General features: G+C 46.5%; 1 protein-coding gene across 1 annotated transcript; it reads right to left on the minus strand.

Annotated features, from left to right (window-relative positions):
* Positions 1 to 2,184: 2,184 nt before the first annotated feature.
* LOC119326192 (histone H2B.2-like) lies at positions 2,185 to 2,890 on the minus strand. The gene has a single exon (XM_037599892.1). It carries the CDS (start codon positions 2,819 to 2,821, stop codon positions 2,357 to 2,359), a length of 465 nt encoding a protein of 154 aa, XP_037455789.1. The 5' UTR covers positions 2,822 to 2,890; the 3' UTR covers positions 2,185 to 2,356.
* Positions 2,891 to 23,398: the final 20,508 nt, after the last annotated feature.

Consider the following 23,398-nt stretch of genomic DNA (forward strand, 5'->3'; position numbering starts at 1 on the left):
ACAACATGGACGAGAGGGGAGGAACTAGGTTTAGCTCCCCTGAGTCGCCGAATGAGGACGCCACGGGGTCGGTTTCTCATTTCCAACAACCAATATTCAAAATTATTCCTAGACTCTACATAGGCGTATAGACATACATGTTGTCAAAAAAAATAGTGGCACGGGTATAGATGCTATTGTGGCATCTCACATCAGTTATGAATCCTTTATTTTCAAGTGCAGAGGGTTATATTTAGTGCTCTGTTAATGAACACTACTACTCTGTTTTTGCACCAACCTACTGTCAGTAGATCATGAAAGTGCAAAATTTACATTTACGTTGCTACAACAGCACAATTATTTTGCATAGATCGGGAGAACCATCAAATCACAGCAGAAAAATCAGTAAACATAGTAGCAGGAATGTATCACAGCTTTTCGAAATCTCAATTTGCCAAAAGCAGCACAAATTCAGTCACCAACTACAAGCCAACAAAGCATCGACAACCATGTAATGATCATCGCAGCGGCAATGCTCAGTGACAACAGGCAAAGAAACGGGGCCATTCAACAATGTACTATGTTCTGCGCCTAACACAGAAGCATAACCTACTATCGGTGGATCATCAGCCCCGAGTCGCATAGAAGGGAGGACACAGGGTCCGTTTCTCACCTCCAACGACCAATATTCAAAGTTACCCGTACACTATATAGCGGTGCATATACTATCGTGTCGACTCATGGAAGTTATCAATCCTCAATCCTTCAATTTAACCGTAGATAATCCACGTTCTATTTTAGTAGTTCATGATACCGACATGTCAGAAGGTACAGCCAGAAGACCATAGCTTCCATGGATACACTAAATGTGAAGTCTTCAGTAACCAACGAGGCAATAAGATAAGCATGTCTCAACTTCAACTCATGTAAGAAACGACTTCCAGCAAGAGAATGGAGAGATGGATAACAAGTTAATTGGCATACGGTCATACACTAGACATTTTCAGAAAAACACCATTTGTATGGCACTAAACTGATCCAGCCTAATAATAGTTGCTACTACCGAATAAGCAACGCTAACTATCACTCTGAACAAGAGCAAGACGTAGCAAGGAGACCAATTGGGTTGGGGTTGCCCTTATTCTTCCATGCCACGTTAATGGACAACATACTCTGTTCCCTTGCTGCCTAACGGTGGCGATGGTTTCGTTGCTCGTTGCGCGCGCTCTAGCTCGGAAATGCCGCGCGTCGGTGAGCACGTTCGTCTAGCCGGGGCTCGTTGGCACCAAGTTTTCCTTGGCTACAATGCCACAATGTCGCCCATGCTGGACATGCCCGCGATCATCGTGCCCCAGGTCACGATGCACCCATGCCCACCGTCCCCGTGATCACTTATGTGGGACTGATGCTTCTGTCGACCTGTGGGTCCGTGTTGCGGCTGGCGGCGACCTGGCCACCCCGTCCGGCCGGAGTAGTGGGGATTGGCCAAACTTGATTGGGACGGCGATGTGAGGCGGAGGAGGCGGAAGCTGCGAGGAAGGGGAGGACGGGAGGAGATGTGGCGACGGCAGGAGTAGGGTTGCGCCTCCTCTGTTTCTGTGTGTCCACGAGAAGGGGCTGGTGGGATCCCGATGAGCTGAGAGAGTTAACCCACATAATATATTTTTTTCTATTCAATGGGACCCCCCTAAAGCAATTTAACTGGGATGGGCTTGGTAGTCCCACTAAAGAGCAAGGCGTAGCAAGGAGACAAATTGGGTTGGGGTTGCCCTTCTTCTTCCATGCCACGTTAACGGACAACATACTCTGTTCTGCACCTATCCGCTGTCGGCAAATCATGAATCTGCAAATTTACATCACCCCTATATATAATCACGATCATTTTGCAGAGTACTAGTAACTATCAAATAATCACAGCAGAAATCAGTAAGCTTAGTAGCAGAAATGTATCATTGCTTTTGAAATTTCAGTTTGACAGAAGCAGCCACAAATTCAGTAACCACCGACGAGCCAACAAAGCACTGGCAACCATGTTTATGATCACCACCAGCAGCAATGCTTGATCAGGGTGCTCAATCACAGCAAGCAATTAATCGGGGCACCTATAGCCTAGTGTCAGTGGATCATCAATCTTATCATTATACTAAAAAGCTTCATCGCATTGGCAGATATTAGTCATTACTCAGTCTCGGCCTGACAAAAACAGAACCATCAGAAATTACTTAGCTTCCGTTTGCCAAAAAGCATCAGAGATTCAGTTCTGGGAAATCATTCAGCAACTTCCATCCATGACTATTACTTGAACGATTTGCAGATAACCAGAGTCAACAACCACTAAAAGTAACAGAACCATCTACATTTCTACAAAGAATAGAATCTACGAGGAGGTGAACTTGGTGACGGCCTTGGTGCCCTCGGAGACGGCGTGCTTGGCGAGCTCGCCGGGGAGGACGAGGCGGACGGAGGTCTGGACCTCCCGGGAGGTGATGGTGGGCTTCTTGTTGTAGCGGGCGAGCTTGGCGGCCTCGCCGGCGAGCTTCTCGAAGATGTCGTTGATGAAGGAGTTCATGATGGACATGGCCTTGGAGGAGATGCCGACGTCCGGGTGCACCTGCTTCAGCACCTTGAAGATGTAGATCTTGTACGTCTCCACGCCCTTCTTGGCCTTGCCGCCCTTCTTCCGGCCCCTCGTCTTGCCTTCGCCCTCCTTGGCCGCCGTCTTGCCCGCCGGCAGCCGCTTCTCGGCCTTGGGCTTCTTCCCGGCCGGGGCCTTCTCCGTCGCCGGCTCCTCCTCCGCGGGCTTCTTCGCCGCCGGCTTCTTCTCCGCCGCCTTGGGGGCCATCGCTAGCTGCTGCTTCGAGAGGGCGGGTGGGGATTCCGGTGGTGGGTTGTGTGCAGGGGAAGGTGGAGCGAGATGTGGGAGAAGAGAGGAGACGGGCGGCTGGGTTTATACAGGGGAAGGATGGGCGCTGATTGGAGGAGGGGTGGGTGCCCCGGATCGGTGACGTGAGAAGCGTTCGATCTGCTTTGCGTGGACGGACGGGATGCGCTTCGGCTCGGATCCCTGGCCTGGCGATAATGTAGGCAGAAGCCGTGAACCACTCGCGGTTTGTTTTGGCAAGCGTATAAATAAAAGAAAGATAAAAATTGTGACTTCTCTTTGATGTGATTTTTTTCCCGCGAGAAAACTTTGATCTATTCATCGTCAAAGAAAGATATAAAATGTTAGAGCAACTCCAATGGGGCGACCCAAACGGACGGCGATTTCGTCCGCTTTTTGCCCGTTTATATCAGCCGCCCGCCCTGTTTAGATATGGGTCGGCAGGGAACGCAACGCGCCGACCCATATGTGCCGAGTGGCCCCCTTATTTTTTTTCATGATTGCATAGTTCAAAATAAAATCGTTTTGGACCGAATAAAATTGCATAGTTTATTACAAGCCAAATGAAAATAAAAAGGTCTCACATAGCTCTCACATAGTTTTGCAAACAAATAAAAGAAGATACATCTATTGGTTGCCAACATGAGCCCACATATACTCAACCAAATCATTTTGCAGTTGCACGTGAGTTTCTCAATCACGCATGTCTTGATGAAATTGGGTGAACTGTTCAAATGTTGCCGCTACTCCATGCTCAGGCACAACATTCTCACCCTGAAACCGAAAACCTTGATCATACAGACGTTCCGGACGCTCGTCTTCTACGATCATATTATGCATGATCACAGTCATCACCTTTCACAGTTTCTGCATGCTCCAGGTATTAGCAGGATACCGAACGATGCCCCATCGAGATTGCAAAACACCAAAGGCACGCTCGACATCCTTCCTAGCATTCTCTTGCTCTTGGGCAAATATTTTCCTTTTCTCCCTGACGGGGTTGGGTATTGTCTTGATAATAGTGGTCCACTGAGGATAGATACCGTCACTCAGATAGTATCCTTTGTCGTAGGTGTGGCCGTTGACAGTAAAGTTCACCGGTGGGATGTTGCCTTCGGCAAGCCTAGCAAACACCGGCGAGCGCTGAAGCACGTTGATATCATTGTGCGATCCAGCCATGCCAAAGAAAAAGTGCCAGATCCAGAGATCTTGAGACGCCACGGCCTCAAGTATGACAGTGCAAGCGCTGACATGGCCCTTATACTGCCCTTGCCAAGCAGAAGGGCAGTTCTTCCACTCCCAATGCATGTAGTCTATACTACCAAGCATCCCTGGGAAGCCCCTGCTGGCATTCATCGCCAACAAACGGGTTGTATCTTCAGCAGCCGGCTCTCTCAAGTACTCAGGGCCAAACACAACAATAACAGCTTTGCAGAACTTATACAGGGACTCTAGGCAAGTAGACTCGCTCATATAGACGTACTCGTCAATGAGATCACCAGGCACTCCGTATGCAAGCATTCAGATGGCGGCAGTGCATTTCTGATAAGAGGAAAAACCAATCTTGCCACCGGCATCCTCTTTGCACTCGAAATAGTCATCATAGCCGACCACCCCCTCTCTAATACGATTGAAAACATGCCTACTCATACGGAAACGGCAACGGAATTTCTGATGTTTGAACAACGGATTTGTTGTATCAAAGTAGTCATTCCGAAGAAGGAAATGCCCGCTCTCTCGGTTGCGATTCAACGCCGGAACGTGGCCCGGAATGGAGCCACAGAACAATGGCCGCTGGCTATTGAGGTGGTGATGGACCAACACGGCAGCCAATATCTCCTCCTCGTCACCGGAGGACAAATCGTCGGAGTCGCAAAGGAAATTGTGGGGAAAAAACTCATCGGCGGAGTCCATTTTGTACCTTGGCAAACTGTCGAACATCTTGCGGGCGTCGGCGAAGGGAGTCGCGGTGCGCACGGACCAACTAGTTGTCTTGCCGGCGTTCGACGGCTTCCAACGAGCGTGCTGGTGAGGATCTAGCCGGTCGGAGAGGCGACTTCTTGGTCGGGAGCGGCTGTCTGGTGGGGGCCATGGGGGATGGGAAGCAGTCGGCTACCAGCGGCAAGACGGTGGTGGCGGACGACGTGGGAGTGGGCGGCGTAGCTGGGCGGATGTGGATGCCCCGGCAGCTGGCAGAGTCGCTGGCAAAAATGGGGTGGCAGCGTTGGCGACGGAGGAGGAGGGCGAGGGTTGTTGTTGTATGGGGAGGGCAATGTGACACAAACCTGCGGGCCCGCAGGAGGAGAGGGCGAGCGTGCACGCGTCCATCACGTGTCCGCGCTGACGCAAATCCGGCTTAAAAATGGGCCGGGAATGGGTCGCCCGCAGACGAAAAGTGGACACGCGTCCGTTTGGGTCAGCGTGTTGGGCCGCCTTTTCTGTCTGCGCCGACCCAAACGGACGGCGGCAGACGAAATGGGTTGCCCCATTGGAGTTGCTCTTACTCCTTGGTATTGTCCATTGCTTGTACTACTTGTTGTCAATTGGTGGTGCCACTGGCTATGATTTGGTACAACTCTATGCTTTTGTGGTAATTTTTATACCTTTGCCAGGCACTCCTTCTGCCAATTGCCAATTGAAAACTGGCTATGTAAATGTCGGTTACGAAGGTGAAAGCTCAGTGGGATCGAGAGGCCACCAGAATTTTTCGTGAGTGTGCAGCTGATCAAGTAGAGGCGGGACATATGCCGACCACATACTTGACACCTGCATGCTATAAAGGATTAATGAATGAGTTCAACGCAAAGACTGGTAGAAACTATGAAAAAAGCAGTTCAAAACTCGTTGGGATGATCTGAAGGCTATATATTGTGCATGGGTGTTCTACAAAAACAAGGCAACAATATTCAATTGGGATATGACTCAACCCATCACAACTCATGATGCTCAAAGGGATGTTATGATCAAGGTTGGTTGCTTTGGAATGCAGAAATTGAGTCAATTGCAAAAAACTACCACATTTACGTCTAGGTTTGCGGAAAACCACCAAGTCGGTAATCTGTTGCAAAAAACAGTGTGATTTCACTAGAACTTTTTGCAAAAAGCACTGATCGGGTGATTTGGCCTGTTTGATCACTTTCTGACAAAGTGGGACTGGATTGCAAGGAGCTTAACTGGCAAAAAATTAGCGCCCACACTCCTAGATATTTACAAAAAACGCAATCAGACCCCCGGTGTGGACAACCGCTGTGCACTGGCCCTGCCGTCCGATACACCGAGGAGGCGGCCACGACGGATGACGAGGAGGCGGTTGTGGTGCGTGCATTTCTGAGGCGTTGGCATGTCAGTGCTGCAGGGATGGTGGCGGCCGGGTCGGCAACATGGAGCACGAGTTGGAGGGGCAGCCCCCTCCTCCTCCGATGTGGTCAAGGGCAGGGGTGGAGGGGGAGGAGGTGACGAGCTGAGTCCACCTGCTCGACAAGATGTTTCTGTCGGGGCGTCGCCTTTCTCCACGAAGGAGGACGCACTCAAACAAAAGGTGCCTCCGGCGCCGTCCATGTTAGAAGCGCCCACGCCCTACCTCAACTTCTTCCTGGTGAAGGGCGCCGATGAAGGAAATATGCCCTAAAGGCAATAATAAAAGTTATTATTTTATATTTCCTTATATCATGATAAATGTTTATTATTCATGCTAGGATTGTGTTAACCCGAAACTTGATACATGTGTGAATACATAGACAAAACACTGTGTCCCTAGTATGCCTCTACTTGACTAGCTCATTGATCATAGATGGTTAAGTTTCCTAGCCATGGACATGTGTTTTCATTTGATGAACGGGATCACATCATTAGGAGAATGATGTGATGGACAAGACTCATCCGTTAGCTTAACATAATGATCGTTCAATTTTATTGCTACTGCTTTCTTCATGTCAAATATATATTCCTCCAACTATGAGATTATGCAACTCCTGGACACCGGAGGAATGCCTTGTGTGCTATCAAACGTCACAACGTAACTGGGTGATTATAAAGATGCTCTACAGGTATCTCCGAAGGTGTTTGTTGGGTTGGCATAGATCGAGATTATGATTTGTCACTCCTAGTATCGGAGAGGTATCTCTGGGCCCTCTCGGTAATGCACATCATATGAAGCCTTGCAAGCAATGTGACTAAGTTAGTTATGGGATGGTGCACTACATAACGAGTAAAGAGACTTGCCGGTAACGATATTGAACTAGGTATGAAGATACCGACGATCGAATCTCGGGCAAGTAACATACCGATGACAAAGGGAATAACATATGTTGACATTGCGGTTCAACTGATAAAGATCTTCATAGAATATGTGGGAACCAATATGAGCATCCAGGTTCCTCTATTGGTTAGTGACCGGAGAGGTGTCTTGGTCATGTCTACATAGTTCTCGAACCCGTAGTGTCCGCACGCTTAACGTTCGATGATGATATGTATTATATGAGTTATGTGTTTTGGTGACCGAAGGTTGTTCGGAGTCCTGGATGAGATCACAGACATGACGAGGAGTCTCGAAATGGTTGAGAGCTAAAGATTGATATATTGGAAGGTTATGTTCAGACACCGGAATGGCTCTGGAGTGGTTCGAATATTTTTCAGATTACCAAGGGGTTACCGGAACCCCCCGAGGAAGTATTGGGCCTTAATGGGCCATAAGGGAGAGGAGAGGCAGGCCACGAGGAGGTGGCGCGCCCCCCATGGGGAGTCCAGATTGGACTAGGGGATGGGGCGCGGCCCCCCTTTCCCTCTCCCTCTCCCTCTCCTTCCCTCTTCCCCCTCCGTTCAAAGGAAGGGGGAGCCGACTAGGACTAGGAGTCCTAGTGGGACCCCCCCCCACTTGGCGCACCCCTAGGGCCGGCCTCCTCCCCTCTCCTCCTTTATATATGGGGGCAGGGGGCACCCATCAAGACACATCAATTGTTCTTAGCCGTGTGCGGTGCCCCCCTCCACCGTTTACTCCTCCAGTCATATTGCCGTAGTGCTTAGGCGAAGCCCTGCACGGATCATATCACCATCACCGTCACCACGCAGTCATGCTGACGGAACTCATCTCCTTCGTACCTCTACTGGATCAAGAGTTCGAGGGACGTCATCGAGCTGAACGTGTGCAGAACTTAGAGGTGTCGTACGTTCGGTACTTGATCGGTTGATTTGAGAAGACGTTCGACTACATCAACCACGTTAAGTTAACGCTTCCGCTTTCGGTCTACGAGGGTACACGGACACACTCTCCCCCTCTCGTTGCTATGCATCTCCTAGATAGATCTTACGTGAGCGTAGGATTTTTTTTTAAATTGCATGCTACGTTTCCCAACAGCCGACACCAGTGCGGATGTGACCGTGGCTGCAACACCTCATATCGGCGGATCCGAGTGCAACCAAGCTCAACGACGATGGATCCGAGCGAGCGGATGAGGCCCTCATCTGATCTGGGCACGATGGCTCAAGATGTCCTTGGGTAGGAGCAGGGCACGACGGCTCAAGGCATCCGCGACATGGAGGGGTGGCGGCGGGTGGGCTTTCGGCGGCGGCAGTGGGAGCCAACGGCGGCGGCGTAGTCAGCTGTGAGGGCACACGGCGATTGCCTTCTCCCGATTGAATCGGGGGTAGTGGATCGGGAGTTGGGGTTGATTGCTTGTTATTTTTAGATCTAGGGGTGTGTGTATAATAGTTTTGTTAAGACACCTCCTTACAATCTGGTCCCACTTGTTAGAAAGTGATCAAACGGGCCAAATCACCCAATCAGTGCTTTTTGCAAAGAGTTTAGTGAAATCACGGTGTTTTTTTGCAATGATTACCATCTTGGTGGTTTTCCGCAAACCTAGCCGCAAATGTGGTAGTTTTCTGTAAATGACTCACATAAATTAGATATAGTAATGTCATGTTTTCCTATGTCTCTGCCTATACTAGCAGGTTCACAAGGCTATTAGAGCTTTCCAAATAATGTGAAACACCTTTTTAACCTTTGATGGTGTAATGCGGGACAACGAACTATTAGCGTGGACGCAACTCAGAACTTTATTATTGTGTGATGGTTGCAAGAGAGTAGGATTGTCATATAGTTAATGTAGTAATAACCTTTTATTTGATAACCAACAATTTGATGTAATGTATAATTAGTGCTCTATGTTTGATCCATTGAAATGTGATACATAATTAGTACTCCATGTGATGGCGCAAAATGACATTCTACGAAAAAACAACTCTTAATCAAGTCATATACAGTCATAACAGTAGAATCAACACTTAAACCCAAGTTACACCACGACTAAGGGCGTTTCAGTCATTTTAACATGTTATTGCACCAGTTGCAATTGTTACAGCAGAACTACGAAACGACTGCATCTCAGCTCCAACCTTTCAGCCCCAGCTATTCCTATATCTGGAGCAATTGTAGCTGTGAAATTTGTAGTTGAAACAAAAATGAACCTTATCCGTTTACTCCTGTGCGCGAGGTGAAGTTTTTTGAGGAACGGAGAAGATGCTTCCGCGTATGCGTTGTGAGGTTTTTTTGTTGAACCGTGGAGAACTGATCGATCAAGCGGCTCACGAGGTGATCGATCTTGTGCTCGCGTCGGTCTGCTAGCGGCTAGCAAAACCTACCAATCTGGTGCTAGACCAGCCAAACCCAAAGCCGACCAATGGGCCGGCACGACCCACCCTTAAACGGGTCTACACGACATGCCACATCGAGGCCCATATATAAGCGAGTCGTACTGAACCCGCACACGTGCCTCACCTCGAGGCCCATGTACGACACATGAGCTAAACGGGTCAGCCCGACCTAGCGCATGTGCCACCGGCCTGCATGCTTTTGAGCCATTTTGGGCTGTTTTTGAGGCTTTTGGGTTGTTTGTCCCATGCGTGCCGTGGGCCAGGCACGACCCGTTAGCCGTGTGCCGGGCCAGGCACGTCACGGGCTGGGCACGCGTGCTAACAAACTGTCCCGTGAGATTAGGCCCATATGGACCAAGTAGCAGAGGCTGTGTGTTGCTGTCTCTTCTGGGTGTGTTTGGTAGCCTGCACGGAGGGTGCATGAGGCTAAAAGTTCTCCATTGAACCCACACTACAAAAAAATACACTTCCGTGATGATACGTGTTTGTCACAGTAGGCACGTTTTTTGTCATGCATGTACATCCATGATGATTTTATGACAGAATCAAGATAGTCATACCTGTGCTGTCATAGAAGTGTTCCATGACATTACCAAAATTATCATCACGGAAGTGTCCACTTCCATGATGATAAATCGCGCGTCACAGAAGTGCTTTCGTCAAGGGTGACTGACACGTGGCATCCACCGTAACGGAAAGCCATTAAGCTATTGGGTCCGGTTTTGGATCCGATAACTCATTAACAGCCCGGACCAATGGGGATTTTCCACATGTAAAATCATCATTGGCCGGAGGAAACACGTGTTGCCTCACCGTTGGGACAGATGTCATCACTCATTGGACAGGAGGCGCCTATGATAGGTCGACACGTGGCACGACCCAACAGTGGCCCATTTCGGTGAAAAAGGCCGGCCCAGTAAAAATTAGCAGGCCGGCCCATATAAGGCCTACTTGTGTCAAGTTCATTTAAGCCCACGGCCCATACAAGATGTGCCAATTCGGCCTGTCAACGGCCCATTAAAGATTTGACACCATTGCAGCCCATCATTAGTTCGAGCCCGTTAACAGCCCGCTATATATTTGGGCTCAATATCGGCCTGATGGGATTTCGGCCTGTTAACGGCTCATTTGAGGGATGGGCCAATTTTCAGGATGTACATATTTCGGCCTTTTAGCGACCCATTTAAGTGTTGGGCTAATTTCCGGCCCAGTGTGTCTTTCAGCCTGTTGACGGGCCATAAATCAGTTGGGCCATTTGTAGTAGGACCTGAGTTTTGGCCTTTTAGCGATCCATTTAAGTGTTGGGCCAATTTCCAGCCCGGTGTGTCTTTCAGCCTGTTGACGACCCATAAATCAGTTGGGCCATTTGTAGTCGGACTTGAGTTTTGACCTTTTAGTGACCCATTTAAGTGTTGGGCCAATTACCGGCCCTATGTGCCTTTCAGCCTGTTAACGACCCATAAATGAGTTGAGCCATTTGTAGTCGGACCTGATTTTTGGCCTTTTAACGGCCCATGCCCTTCATGGTCCAATACCAGCACGGTTTCTCTTTCGACCTGCTAAAGGCCCACAACACAGTTGGGCCATTTACAATACGACCTGACTTTCGGCCTCTTAGTGGCCCATGCTCTTCATGGTCCAGTACAAGCCCGCTGTCTCTTTTGGCATTCTAAAGGCCCACAGTATAATTGGGCCATATGTAGCCCGAACTTAGTAACTGCCTGTTAACGGCCCGTGAAATCAAATGGGCCCACCTGTTGCTCGCTTTGATGTCGGCCTATTAATGACCCGGGAGGTAAGAGGGCCGACCATTAACTTTTGGCCTGGTAACGAACCATTAACTTAATGGGCCCACTAAAGTTTGTACATGTCTTTAGGCCAAATTAGATAATTTGAGCCCATTACGATGAGCAATTATGCACAGGACCAAAACCGATCAAGCAAAGGTACGACATATAGGGGAAAACGTTGCACATCCAGCATATATTACAGAAAATTACATCCACTGGGCAATCAAAGATTGATGCCAGTGCAAATAAATGAACAAAACCTAACGATCTACAATGTCACAATCTGCAACCTCAGCATGAATGACGCCCATAAGCATGTGGGCAAGTTCTTGCTGCTTTGCTACACTGTCTCTGAAAACATTGATCAGTTGTTGTCTCGCACGAATCTGCACATGTGATTCCTCCACCATTTCCATCATTGCTTCAGCCATTAATTGGTTCACAAACATACATTTTTTCCGTTGCATTCGAGACAGAGGATACCGAACAGATTCAGATGGCGAATTTGGCAGGCTTGTATTATTGATAGTGGAGAGTGTCTCGGCCACTACATCATAACATAAATTAGGAGGGGAACCAAACAGATTAATCATGAGTTATTGCCATATTACCTGGCCTAGATTTTTGGAAAGAAACAATGGGGTTGCCTTGCTGTTTTCAGAGTTTGTCTTCTTATCTTCAGCAGCCTGCACCAAATTAACACACTAGCATTGCTATCATTGGCCAAGTCGGATAATAGGAAAGCAACATTGACACAATGAATGTTTGAGCAACTAGCCTACACCAAATTAACACAATATGGCACAACTATCATCAACCAGGTAAGGTAATACGAAAGTAACATTGACACAATGAATGAATGAGCAACCAGAGCTGCACTGCAATTCAGTAATGTGCATGATATGAGATAGTACACTCATGCAACTCAGTATGCAAAACTACCAAGCAGTTTTCTTTACAAAAATCAACATTGGCACCTTTAACATTTTGCTACAACTAATTTTAGATCAGATAAAGATTGGATTCACACCGATTAACAAAATACATGCTGATGTAAAAATATAGTGATATACAACAGGTACTTACATCTGCATTGGAGCACAGATAATTCCTGCAAGAATCTTTCCTCACAGACGACGCGAGTGCAGAAATTCTTCTATCTGTTAAGCATATTTTCTAAAAGAGAGATGAGTAAGAAACATGTAGAAAATATGATGATACGCACACGCTTCTTAGAATGGAGTTGACATATTTTTGCTGGACTGAAGCGGACTAGTTCTTTGGCCACTGGAATCTACTTATTATCAGTAGGAGTTGGGTTTCTCTGTGCTGGAGCAGTATCTATAAAAACTGGAGTTGGTTTATTATCTCCTGGCGTTTGTATCTTTTACAAAGACCTTGTTTGTAACCCTTCAGATTCTAACATAGTCATCTTCCCCTTGCATGCCTTGTATAGAAGAATGGTGCTTCAATTATAAAACATGCTACAACAGAGAGATGGAATAGGCACTGAAGAACAGAAAGGCATGATATATTGACATGTATTGCCTCCATCCGGAAAAAATGGATGGGTCTAGGCGTATTTCAGTTCTAGATACATCATTTTTTATCCATTTCGGCAACATGTAATCTGGACGGATGAAGTATGGTGTAAGAGTTAGGGATACGACAGGACAAAACAGTAAAAAAACACTAGTTAAATGTAAAACTGTATGCTAGCGGAATACATACAGAAAAAACTAAGGCAACATACACGTGTATAATTGGGAAACTAAGATGGTGTAGGATAAAATGTATGTCTAGAGGGGGGGGGGGTGATTAGACTACTTGACCAAATAAAAACTTAGCCTTTTCCCAATTTTAGTTCTTGGCAGATTTTAACAACTTAGCACAAGTCAAGCAATCTTAACACAATTCAAGCAAGCATGCAATGAGTATATAAGCAGCGGAAAGTAAAGCATGCAACTTGGAATAATGTAAAGGGAGGGATTTGGAGAGTGCAAACGCAATAGGAGACACAGATGTTTTTGTCATGGTTCCGATAGGTGGTGCTATCGTACATCCACGTTGATGGAGACTTCAACCCACGAAGGGTAACGACTGCGCGAGTCCACGGAGGGCTCCACCCATGAAGGGTCCATGAAGAAGCAACCTTGTCTATCCCACCATGGCCATCGCCCATGAAGGACTTGCCTCACTAGGGTAGATCTTCACGAAGTAGGCGATCTCCTTGCCCTTACAAACTCCTTGGTTCAACTCCACAATCTTGTTGGGGGCTCCCAAGTGACACCTAACCAATATAGGGGACACCACTCTCCAAAAGGTAATAGATGGTGTGTTGTTGATGAACTCCTTGCTGTTGTTGATGAACTCAACTCACTCTCATAGGATTGGATTTGGTGGAAAGCTGATTTGAGTGGAAAGCAACTTGGGGAAGGCTAGAGATCAAGATTCATATGGTAGGAATGGAATGTCTTGGTCTCAACACATCAGTAGGTGGCCCTCTCTCAGAAAATGGATAGTGGAAGTGTAGGCATAATCTGATGGCTTCCCTCATGAAGGAGGAGAGGGTGGAGGGGTATATATAGCCTCCACATGAAATCTAACCGTTACACACATTACACAAAACTCGGTTGGACTGGATCAAAAATCTCAGTCGGACCGATTCAGTTCATATGTGACCGTTAGACAATATCGATGGAACCGACATGCATCTTGGTGGGACCGATATCATTAGGGTTAGGGCATAATGTAATCTCGGTTGGACCGATTACTCAAACTTGGTTGGACCGACTTTGGTAATAAGCAAACCAGAGAGTTGGTCAGGCAAACTCGGTGGGACCGATTCGCCCATCTCGGTGGGACCGAAACATTACAAAAAGGAAACAGAGAGTTTGCATTGCAGACTCAGTGGGACCGATCGCTCATTTCGGTTGGACCGAAATGTTACGAAGGGAAACAGAGAGTTTGCAATCCCATCTAGGTGAGACTGAGATCCCTATCAGTGAGACCGAAAAGACTAGGGTTTCTGGCAGTGGCTATTCAAATGAACTCAGTGGCGCCGGATAGATCAAATCGGTGGGGCCGAGTTTGACTTTAGGCTTGGGACATATGCGGATATGAGAAAGTGTTTGAGGGCTTTGGAGCATATCACTAAGCATTTTGAGCAAGCGAGCCATTAAGCAACACCTCAACCCCTTTTAATAGTATTGGCTTTCCTATAGACTCAATGTGATCTTGGATCACTAAAATGGAAAATGTAGACTCTTGGACTTTGAAGCTTGAGCCAATCTTTTGTCCTTAGCATTTTGAGGAGTCCACATTCCTTATCCATGCCATGCCAATCATTGAAATTTCCCGATATATTTATCTTATAATGGCATTAATTCAATGAGGTATATGTTGTAAATCATTACCAAAACCACCCAGGGATAGTTGCACTTTCAATCTCCCCCCTTTTGGTAATTGATGACAACATATAGATCAAAGCTTCGATAAGAGATAATAAGATTGAAATACATCATCGCTTTGAGAAGTATGTAACAAGCAAGAGCTCCCCCTAAATTTGTGCATTATTTAAAAATTTGCTTTGGACTGCAAATGCACAATGTGTTAGGATCATGGGTTACTCTTCCATGTCACATACATCTTGGTGGAGCGCTCAAAATGATAATAATTGAAAACATGCACTCATCACCAAGCAAAGTGAATGATCATAGATAGATATGAAAGATAATGTCATTCAAGCACACATTAAGGGTAGCATATGATCAAACACATGATCATCCAAGTATCTCACAAAAGACATAGTGTATCTAGCAAACACACAATCAAGGTCAAGCAAATAAAGCAAAGAGAGACCAAAAAACAACACTCTCCCTCTCGAAGACTATGATCTATACATATTCCCCCCCTTTGGCAACAAGTTACCAAAAAGTGATAAATATGCATAGTGCTATGCATCTCTCAAGCTTGGTCTCCATGAGGTGGTGTAGAGATGACTCCAAGGTCAGAAGCTTCTGTAGATGTAGCTGGAGCTGGTGGAGCTGAAACTAGAGCTGGTGGCATTGAAGTTGTGGCTGCTGGTGGAGATGTAGTAGCTCTTGTGTCTAGAACATGCACTGTAGCAGACCTCTGACTCCTGGGCACTCTAGTGAAAGCATCTGTAGTAGACTTGCCCTTCTTCTCCTCCACTTCCTCCTGAAGTTGCTCAACTACTGACTGAATCTCAGTTACCTTGACATCAAGATCATAGAATTTCTGCTCAATGATCCTCTCCAAGCTCTCCTGGTTTTGAGTCAGGGTGGACAAGCCCTTCTCAATCCTCAGGGTGGAGGCAATCAGATATCCAAGCTGATCTTGCTTGCTCTTCAAGAATACCTGAGATGCCTCTGTTGGAAATATGCCCTAGAGGCAATAATAAAATGGTTATTATTATATTTCTTTGTTCATGATAATTTTCTGTTATTCATGCTATAATTGTGTTATCCGGAAATCATAATACACGTGTGAATACATAGACCACAACATGTCCCTAGTAAGCCTCTAGTTGACTAGCTTGTTGATCAACAGATAGTCATGGTTTCCTGACTATGGGCATTGGATGTCATTGATAACAGGATCAAATCATTAGGAGAATGATGTGATGGACAAGACCCAATCCTAATCATAGCTCAAAGACCATGTAGTTCGTTTAGCTAGAGCTTTTCCAAATGTCAAGTATCATTTCCTTAGACCATGAGATTGTGCAACTCCCGGATACCGTAGCAGTGCTTTGGGTGTGCCAAACATCACAATGTAACTGGGTGACTATAAAGGTGCACTACGGGTATCTCCAAAAGTGTCTGTTGGGTTGGCACGAATCGAGACTGGGATTTGTCACTCTGCATGACGGAGAGGTATCTCTGGGCCCACTCGGTAATGCATCATCATCATGAGCTCAATGTGACCAAGTGTCTGGTCACGGGATCATGCATTACGGTACGAGTAAAGTGACTTGCCGGTAACGAGATTAAACGAGGTATTGGGATACCGACGATCGAGTCTCGGGCAAGTAACGTACCGATTGACAAAGGGAATTGTATAAGGGATTGATTGAATCCTCGACATCGTGGTTCATCCGATGAGATCATCGAGGAGCATGTGGGAGCCAACATGGGTATCCAGATCCTGTTGTTGGTTATTGACCGGAGAGGCGTCTCGGTCATGTCTGCATGTCTCCCGAACCCGTAGGGTCTACACACTTAAGGTTCGGTGATGCTAGGGTTGTAGAGATATGAGTATGCAGTAACCCAAAAGTTGTTCGAAGTCCCGGACGTCACGTGGAGTTCCAGAATAGTCCGGAGGTGAAGAATTATATATAGGAAGTGCAGTTTCGGCCATCGGGAAAGTTTCGGGGCTCACCAGTATTGTACCGGGACCACCGGAAGGGTCTCGGGGGTCCACCGGGTGGGGCCACCTATCCCGGAGGGCCCCATGGGCTGAAGTGGGAGGGGAACCAGCCCCTGGTGGGCTGGTGTGCCCCCCTTGCCCCCCCTGCGCCTAGGGTTGGAAACCCTAGGGGTGGGGGGCGCATCCACTTGCCTTGGGGGCAAGCCACCCCCTTGGCCGCCCCCCCTTGGAGATCCCATCTCCTAGGGCCGGCGCCCCCCAGGGGGCCTATATAAAGAGGGGGGAGGGAGGGCAGCCGCACCCATGCTCTTGGTGCCTCCCTCTCCCCTTGCTACACCTCTCCCTCTCGTAGAAGCTTGGCGAAGCCCTGCCGAGATCGCTGCTGCATCCACCACCACGCCGTCGTGCTGCTGGATCTCCATCAACCTCTCCTCCCCCTTGCTGGATCAAGAAGGAGGAGACGTCTTCCTCAACCGTACGTGTGTTGAACGCGGAGGTGCTGTCCGTTCAGCACTAGGATCATCGGTGATTTGGATCACGACGAGTACGACTCCCTCAACCCCGTTCTCTTGAACGCTTCCACTCGCGATCTACAAGGGTATGTAGATGCACTCCTTTCTCTTGTTGCTAGATGAACTCATAGATTGATCTGGGTGAAAGCGTAGAATTTTTTATTTTCTGCAACGTTCCCCAACAGTGGTACCAGAGCTAGGTCTATGTGTAGTTCTCTTTGCACGAGTAGAACACAATTTGTTGTGGGTGTAGATATTGTCAACTTTCTTGCCACTACTAGTCTTATTTTGCTTCGGCGGTATCGTGGGATGAAGAGGCCCAGACCGACCTTACACGTACGCTTACGTGAGACAGGTTCCACCGACTGACATGCACTAGTTGCATAAGGTGGCTAGCGGGTGTCTGTCTCTCCCACTTTAGTTGGAGCGGATTCGACGAAAAGGGTCCTTATGAAGGGTAAATAGAAGTTGGCATATCATGTTGTGGCTTTCACGTAGGTAAGAAAACGTTCTTGCTAGAACCCTATTGCAGCCACGTAAAAACATGCAACAACAATTAGAGGACGTCTAACTTGTTTTTGCAGCATGTGTTTTGTGATGTGATATGGCCAAAAGTTGTGATGAATGATATATATGTGATGTATGAGATCATGTTCTTGTAATAGGAATCACGACTTGCATGTCGATGAGTATGACAACCGACAGGAGCCATTGGAGTTGTCTTTATTTTTGTATGACCTGCGTGTCATTGAATAACGCCATGTAAATTGCTTTACTTTATTGCTAAACACGTTAGCCATAGAAGTAGAAGTAATCGTTGGCGTGACAACTTCATGAAGACACGATGATGGAGATCACGGTGTCATGCCGGTGACGAAGATGATCATGGCGCCCCGAAGATGGAGATCAAAGGAGCAATATGATAATGGCCATATCATGTCACTATTTGATTGCATGTGATGTTTATCATGTTTTTCATCTTATTTGCTTAGAACAATGGTAGCTTAAATAAGATGATCCCTCGCAATAATTTCAAGAAAGAGTTCCCCCTAACTGTGCACCGTTGCGAAGGTTCGTTGTTTCGAAGCACCAGGTGATGATCAGGTGTGATAGATCCTAACATTCGAATACAACGGGTGTAAGCCAGATTTACACACGCAATACACTTAGGTTGACTTGACGAGCCTAGCATGTACAGACATGGCCTCGAAACACGGAGGACCGAAAGGTCGAGCATGAGTCGTCTAGAAGATACGATCAACATGGAGATGTTCACCGATGTCGACTAGTCCGTCTCACGTGATGATCGGACACGGCCTAGTTGACTCGGATCATGTTTCACTTAGATGACTAGAGGGATGTCTAATCTGAGTGGGAGTTCATTGAATAATTTGATTAGATGAACTTAGTTATCATGAACTTAGTCTAAAATCTTTGCAATATGTCTTGTAGATCAAATGGCCCATGTTACCCTCAACTTCAACGCGTTCCTAGAGAAAACCAAGCTGAAAGATGATGGCAGCAACTATACGGACTGGGTCAGGAACCTGAGGATCATCCTCATAGCTGCCAAGAAAGATTATGTCCTAGAAGCACCGCTAGGTGAAGCACCCATCCCAGAGAACCAAGACGTTATGAACGCTTGGCAGTCTCGTGCTGATGATTACTCCCTCGTTTAGTGCAGCAGGCTTTACAACTTAGAACCAGGGCTCCAAAAGCGTTTTGAGCAACACGGAGCATATGAGATGTTCGAAGAGCTGAAAATGGTTTTCCAAGCTCATGCCCGGGTCGAGAGATATGAAGTCTCCGACAAGTTCTTTAGTTGTAAGATGGAGGAAAATAGTTCTGTCAGTGAGCACATACTCAAAATGTCTGGGTTGCACAACCGCCCGTCCCAGCTGGACATTAACCTCCCGGATGACACGGTTATTGACAGAATCCTTCAGTCGCTTCCACCGAGCTACAAGAGCTTTGTGATGAACTTCAATATGCAGGGGATGCAAAAGACCATTCCTGAGGTATATTCAATGCTAAAATTAGCGGAGGTAGAGATCAAAAAGGAACATCAAGTGTTGATGGTGAATAAAACCACTAAGTTCAAGAAAGGCAAGGGTAAGAAGAACTTCAAGAAGGACGGCAAGGGAGTTGCCGCACCCGGTAAGCCAGTTGCCGGGAAGAAGCCAAGGAATGGACCCAAGCCTGAGACTGAGTACTTTTATTGCAAGGGAAGTGGTCACTGGAAGCGGAACTGCCCCAAGTACTTAGCGGACAAGAAGGCCGGTAACACTAAAGGTATATGTGATATACATGTAATTGATGTGTACCTTACCAGTACTCGTAGTAGCTCCTGGGTATTTGATATCGGTGCGGTTGCTCACATTTGTAACTCAAAGCAGGAGCTACAGAATAAGCGGAGACTAGCGAAGGACGAGGTGACAATGCGCGTTGGGACTGGTTCCAAGGTCGATGTGATCGCCGTTGGCACACTACCTCTACATTTACCTACGAGATTAGTTTTAAACCTCAATAATTGTTATTTAGTGCCAGCTTTGAGCATGAACATTGTATCTGCATCTTGTTTAATACGAGATGGCTACTCATTTAAATCCGAGAATAATGGTTGTTCTATTTATATGAGAGATATGTTTTATGGTCATGCCCCGATGGTCAATGGTTTATTCTTAATGAATCTCGAACATGATGTTACACATATTCATAGTGTGAATGCCAAAAGATGTAAGGTTGATAACGATAGTCCCACATACTTGTGGCACTGCCGCCTTGGTCACATTGGTGTCAAGCGCATGAAGAAGCTCCATGCTGATGGACTTTTAGAGTCTCTCGATTATGAATCATTTGACACATGCGAACCATGCCTCATGGGCAAAATGACCAAGACTCCGTTCTCCGGAACAATGGAGCGAGCAACCAACTTATTGGAAATCATACATACTGATGTGTGCGGTCCAATGAGCGTTGAGGCTCGCGGAGGATATCGTTATGTTCTCACTCTCACTGACGACTTGAGTAGATATGGGTATGTCTACTTCATGAAGCACAAGTCTAAGACCTTTGAAAAGTTCAAGGAATTTCAGAATGAGGTAGAGAATCAACGTGACCAAAAGATAAAGTTCTTACGATCAGATCGTGGAGGAGAATATTTAAGTCACGAATTTGGTACGCACTTAAGGAAATGTGTAATCGTTTCACAACTCACGCCGCCTGGAACACCTCAGTGTAATGGTGTGTCCGAACATCGTAATCGCACTTTTATTGGATATGGTGCGATCTATGATGTCTCTTACCGATTTACCGCTATCATTTTGGGGATACGCTCTAGAGACAACTACATTCACTTTAAATAGGGCACTGTCTAAATCCGTTGAGACGACACCGTATGAATTATGGTTTGGGAAGAAACCTAAGATGTCGTTTCTAAAAGTTTGGGGATGCGATGCTTATGTCAAGAAACTTCAACCTGAAAAGCTCGAACCCAAGTCGGAAAAATGTGTCTTCATAGGATACCCTAAGGAAACCATTGGGTATACCTTCTACCTCAGATCCGAAGGCAAGATCTTTGTTGCCAAAAACGGGTCCTTTCTGGAGAAAGAGTTTCTCCCGAGAGAAGTAAGTGGGAGGAAGATGTTCCTATGGTGCCAACACCAACTGAAGAGGAAGTTAATGATGATGATCAAGGTACTTCGGATCAAGTTACTACTGAACTTCGTAGGTCCACGAGGACATGTTCCACACCAGAGTGGTATGGCAACCCTGTCCTGGAAATCATGTTGTTAGACAACGGTGAACCTTCAAACTATGAAGAAGCGATGGCAGGCCCAGATTCCAACAAATGGCTTGAAGCCATGCAATCCGAGATAGGATCCATGTATGAAAACGAAGGATGGACTTTGACAGACTTGCCCGATGATCGGCGAGCGATAGAAAACAAATGGATCTTTAAGAAGAAGACGGACGCGGATGGTAATGTTACCATCTATAAAGCTCGACTTGTTGCTAAGGGTTATCGACAAGTTCAAGGGGTTGACTATGATGAGACTTTCTCTCTCGTAGCAAAGCTGAAATCCGTCCGAATCATGTTAGCAATTGCCACATACTATGATTATGAGATATGGCAAATGGATGTCAAAATGGCATTCCTTAACAGCCATCTTAAGGAAGAACTGTATATGATGCAGCCGGAAGGTTTTGTCAACCTTGAGAATGCTAACAAGGTACGCAAACTCCAACGATCCATTTATGGGCTGGTGCAAGCATCTCGGAGTTGGAACATTCGCTTTGATGAGATGATCAAAGCGTTTGGGTTTATGCAGACTTATGGAGAAGCCTGCGTTTACAAGAAATGAGTGGGAGCTCTATAGCATTTCTCATATTATATGTAGATGACATACTTTTGATGGGAAATGATATAGAACTTTTGGACAGCATTAAGGCCTACTTGAATAAGTGTTTTTCAATGAAGGACCTTGGAGAAGCAGCTTACATATTAGGCATCAAGATCTATAGGGATAGATCGAGACGCCTCATAGATCTTTCACAAAGCACATACCTTGATAAGATATTGAAGAAGTTCAATATACATCAGTCCAAGAAGGGGTTCTTGCCTGTGTTGCAAGGTGTGAAATTGAGCTCAGCTCAATGCCCGACCACGGCAGAAGATAGAGAAAAGATGAGTGTCATCCCCTATGCCTCAGCTATATGGTCTATTATGTATGCCATGCTGTGTACTAGACCTGATGTAAACCTTGCCGTAAGTTTGGTAGGAAGGTACCAAAGTAATCCCGGCATGGAACACTAGAAAGCGGTCAGGAACATCCTAAAGTACCTGAAAAGGACTAAGGATATGTTTCTCGTTTATGGAGGTGACGAAGAGCTCATCGTAAAGGGTTACGTCGATGCTAGCTTCGACACAGATCTGGATGACTCTAAGTCATAGACCGGATACGTGTATATTTTGAATGGTGGGGCAGTAAGCTGGTGCAGTTGCAAGCAAAGCGTCGTGGCGGGATCTACATGTGAAGCAGAGTACATGGCAGCCTCGGAGGCAGCGCATGAAGCAATCTGGGTGAAGGAGTTCATCACCGACCTAGGAGTCATACCCAATGTGTCGGGGCCGACCGCACTCTTCTGTGACAACACTGGAGCTATTGCACTGCCAAGGAGCCCAGGTTTCACAAGAAGACCAGGCACATCAAGCGTCGCTTCAACTCCAAAGATGAAAATGTTCAAGATGGAGACATAGATATTTGTAAAGTACATACGGACCTGAATGTAGCAGATTCGTTGACTAAACCTCTCCCTAGAGCAAAACATGATCAACACCAGAACGCTATGGGTGTTCGATTCATCACAATGTAACTAGAATATTGACTCTAGTGCAAGTGGGAGACTGTTGGAAATATGCCCTAGAGGCAATAATAAAATGGTTATTATTATATTTCTTTGTTCATGATAATTGTCTGTTATTCATGCTATAATTGTGTTATCCGGAAATCGTAATACACGTGTGAATACATAGACCACAACATGTCCCTAGTAAGCCTCTAGTTGACTAGCTTGTTGATCAACAGATAGTCATGGTTTCCTGACTATGGGCATTGGATGTCATTGATAACAGGATCAAATCATTAGGAGAATGATGTGATGGACAAGACCCAATCCTAAGCATAGCTCAAAGATCGTGTAGTTCGTTTAGCTAGAGCTTTACCAAATGTCAAGTAGCATTTCCTTAGACCATGAGATTGTGCAACTCCCGGATACCGTAGGAGTGCTTTGGGTGTGCCAAACGTCACAACGTAACTGGGTGACTATAAAGGTGCACTACGGGTATCTCCGAAAGTGTCTGTTGGGTTGGCACGAATCAAGACTGGGATTTGTCACTCCGTATGACGGAGAGGTATCTCTGGGCCCACTCGGTAATGCATCATCATAATGAGCTCAATGTGACCAAGTGTCTGGTCACGGGATCATGCATTACGGTACGATTAAAGTGACTTGCCGGTAACGAGATTAAACGAGGTATTGGGATACCGACGATCGAGTCTCGGGCAAGTAACGTACCGATTGACAAAGGGAATTGTATACGTGATTGATTGAATCCTCGACATCGTGGTTCATCCAATGAGATCATCGAGGAGCATGTGGGAGCCAACATGGGTAACTAGATCCTGCTGTTG

This window comes from Triticum dicoccoides, chromosome 6B (genome assembly GCF_002162155.2).
Source record: "Triticum dicoccoides isolate Atlit2015 ecotype Zavitan chromosome 6B, WEW_v2.0, whole genome shotgun sequence".
NCBI lineage: Eukaryota > Viridiplantae > Streptophyta > Magnoliopsida > Poales > Poaceae > Triticum > Triticum dicoccoides.

Bases quoted from the DNA above. Each gene is read 5' to 3' on its own strand.
- LOC119326192 (XM_037599892.1), bottom strand. From the start codon at position 2,821: ATGGCCCCCAAGGCGGCGGAGAAGAAGCCGGCGGCGAAGAAGCCCGCG.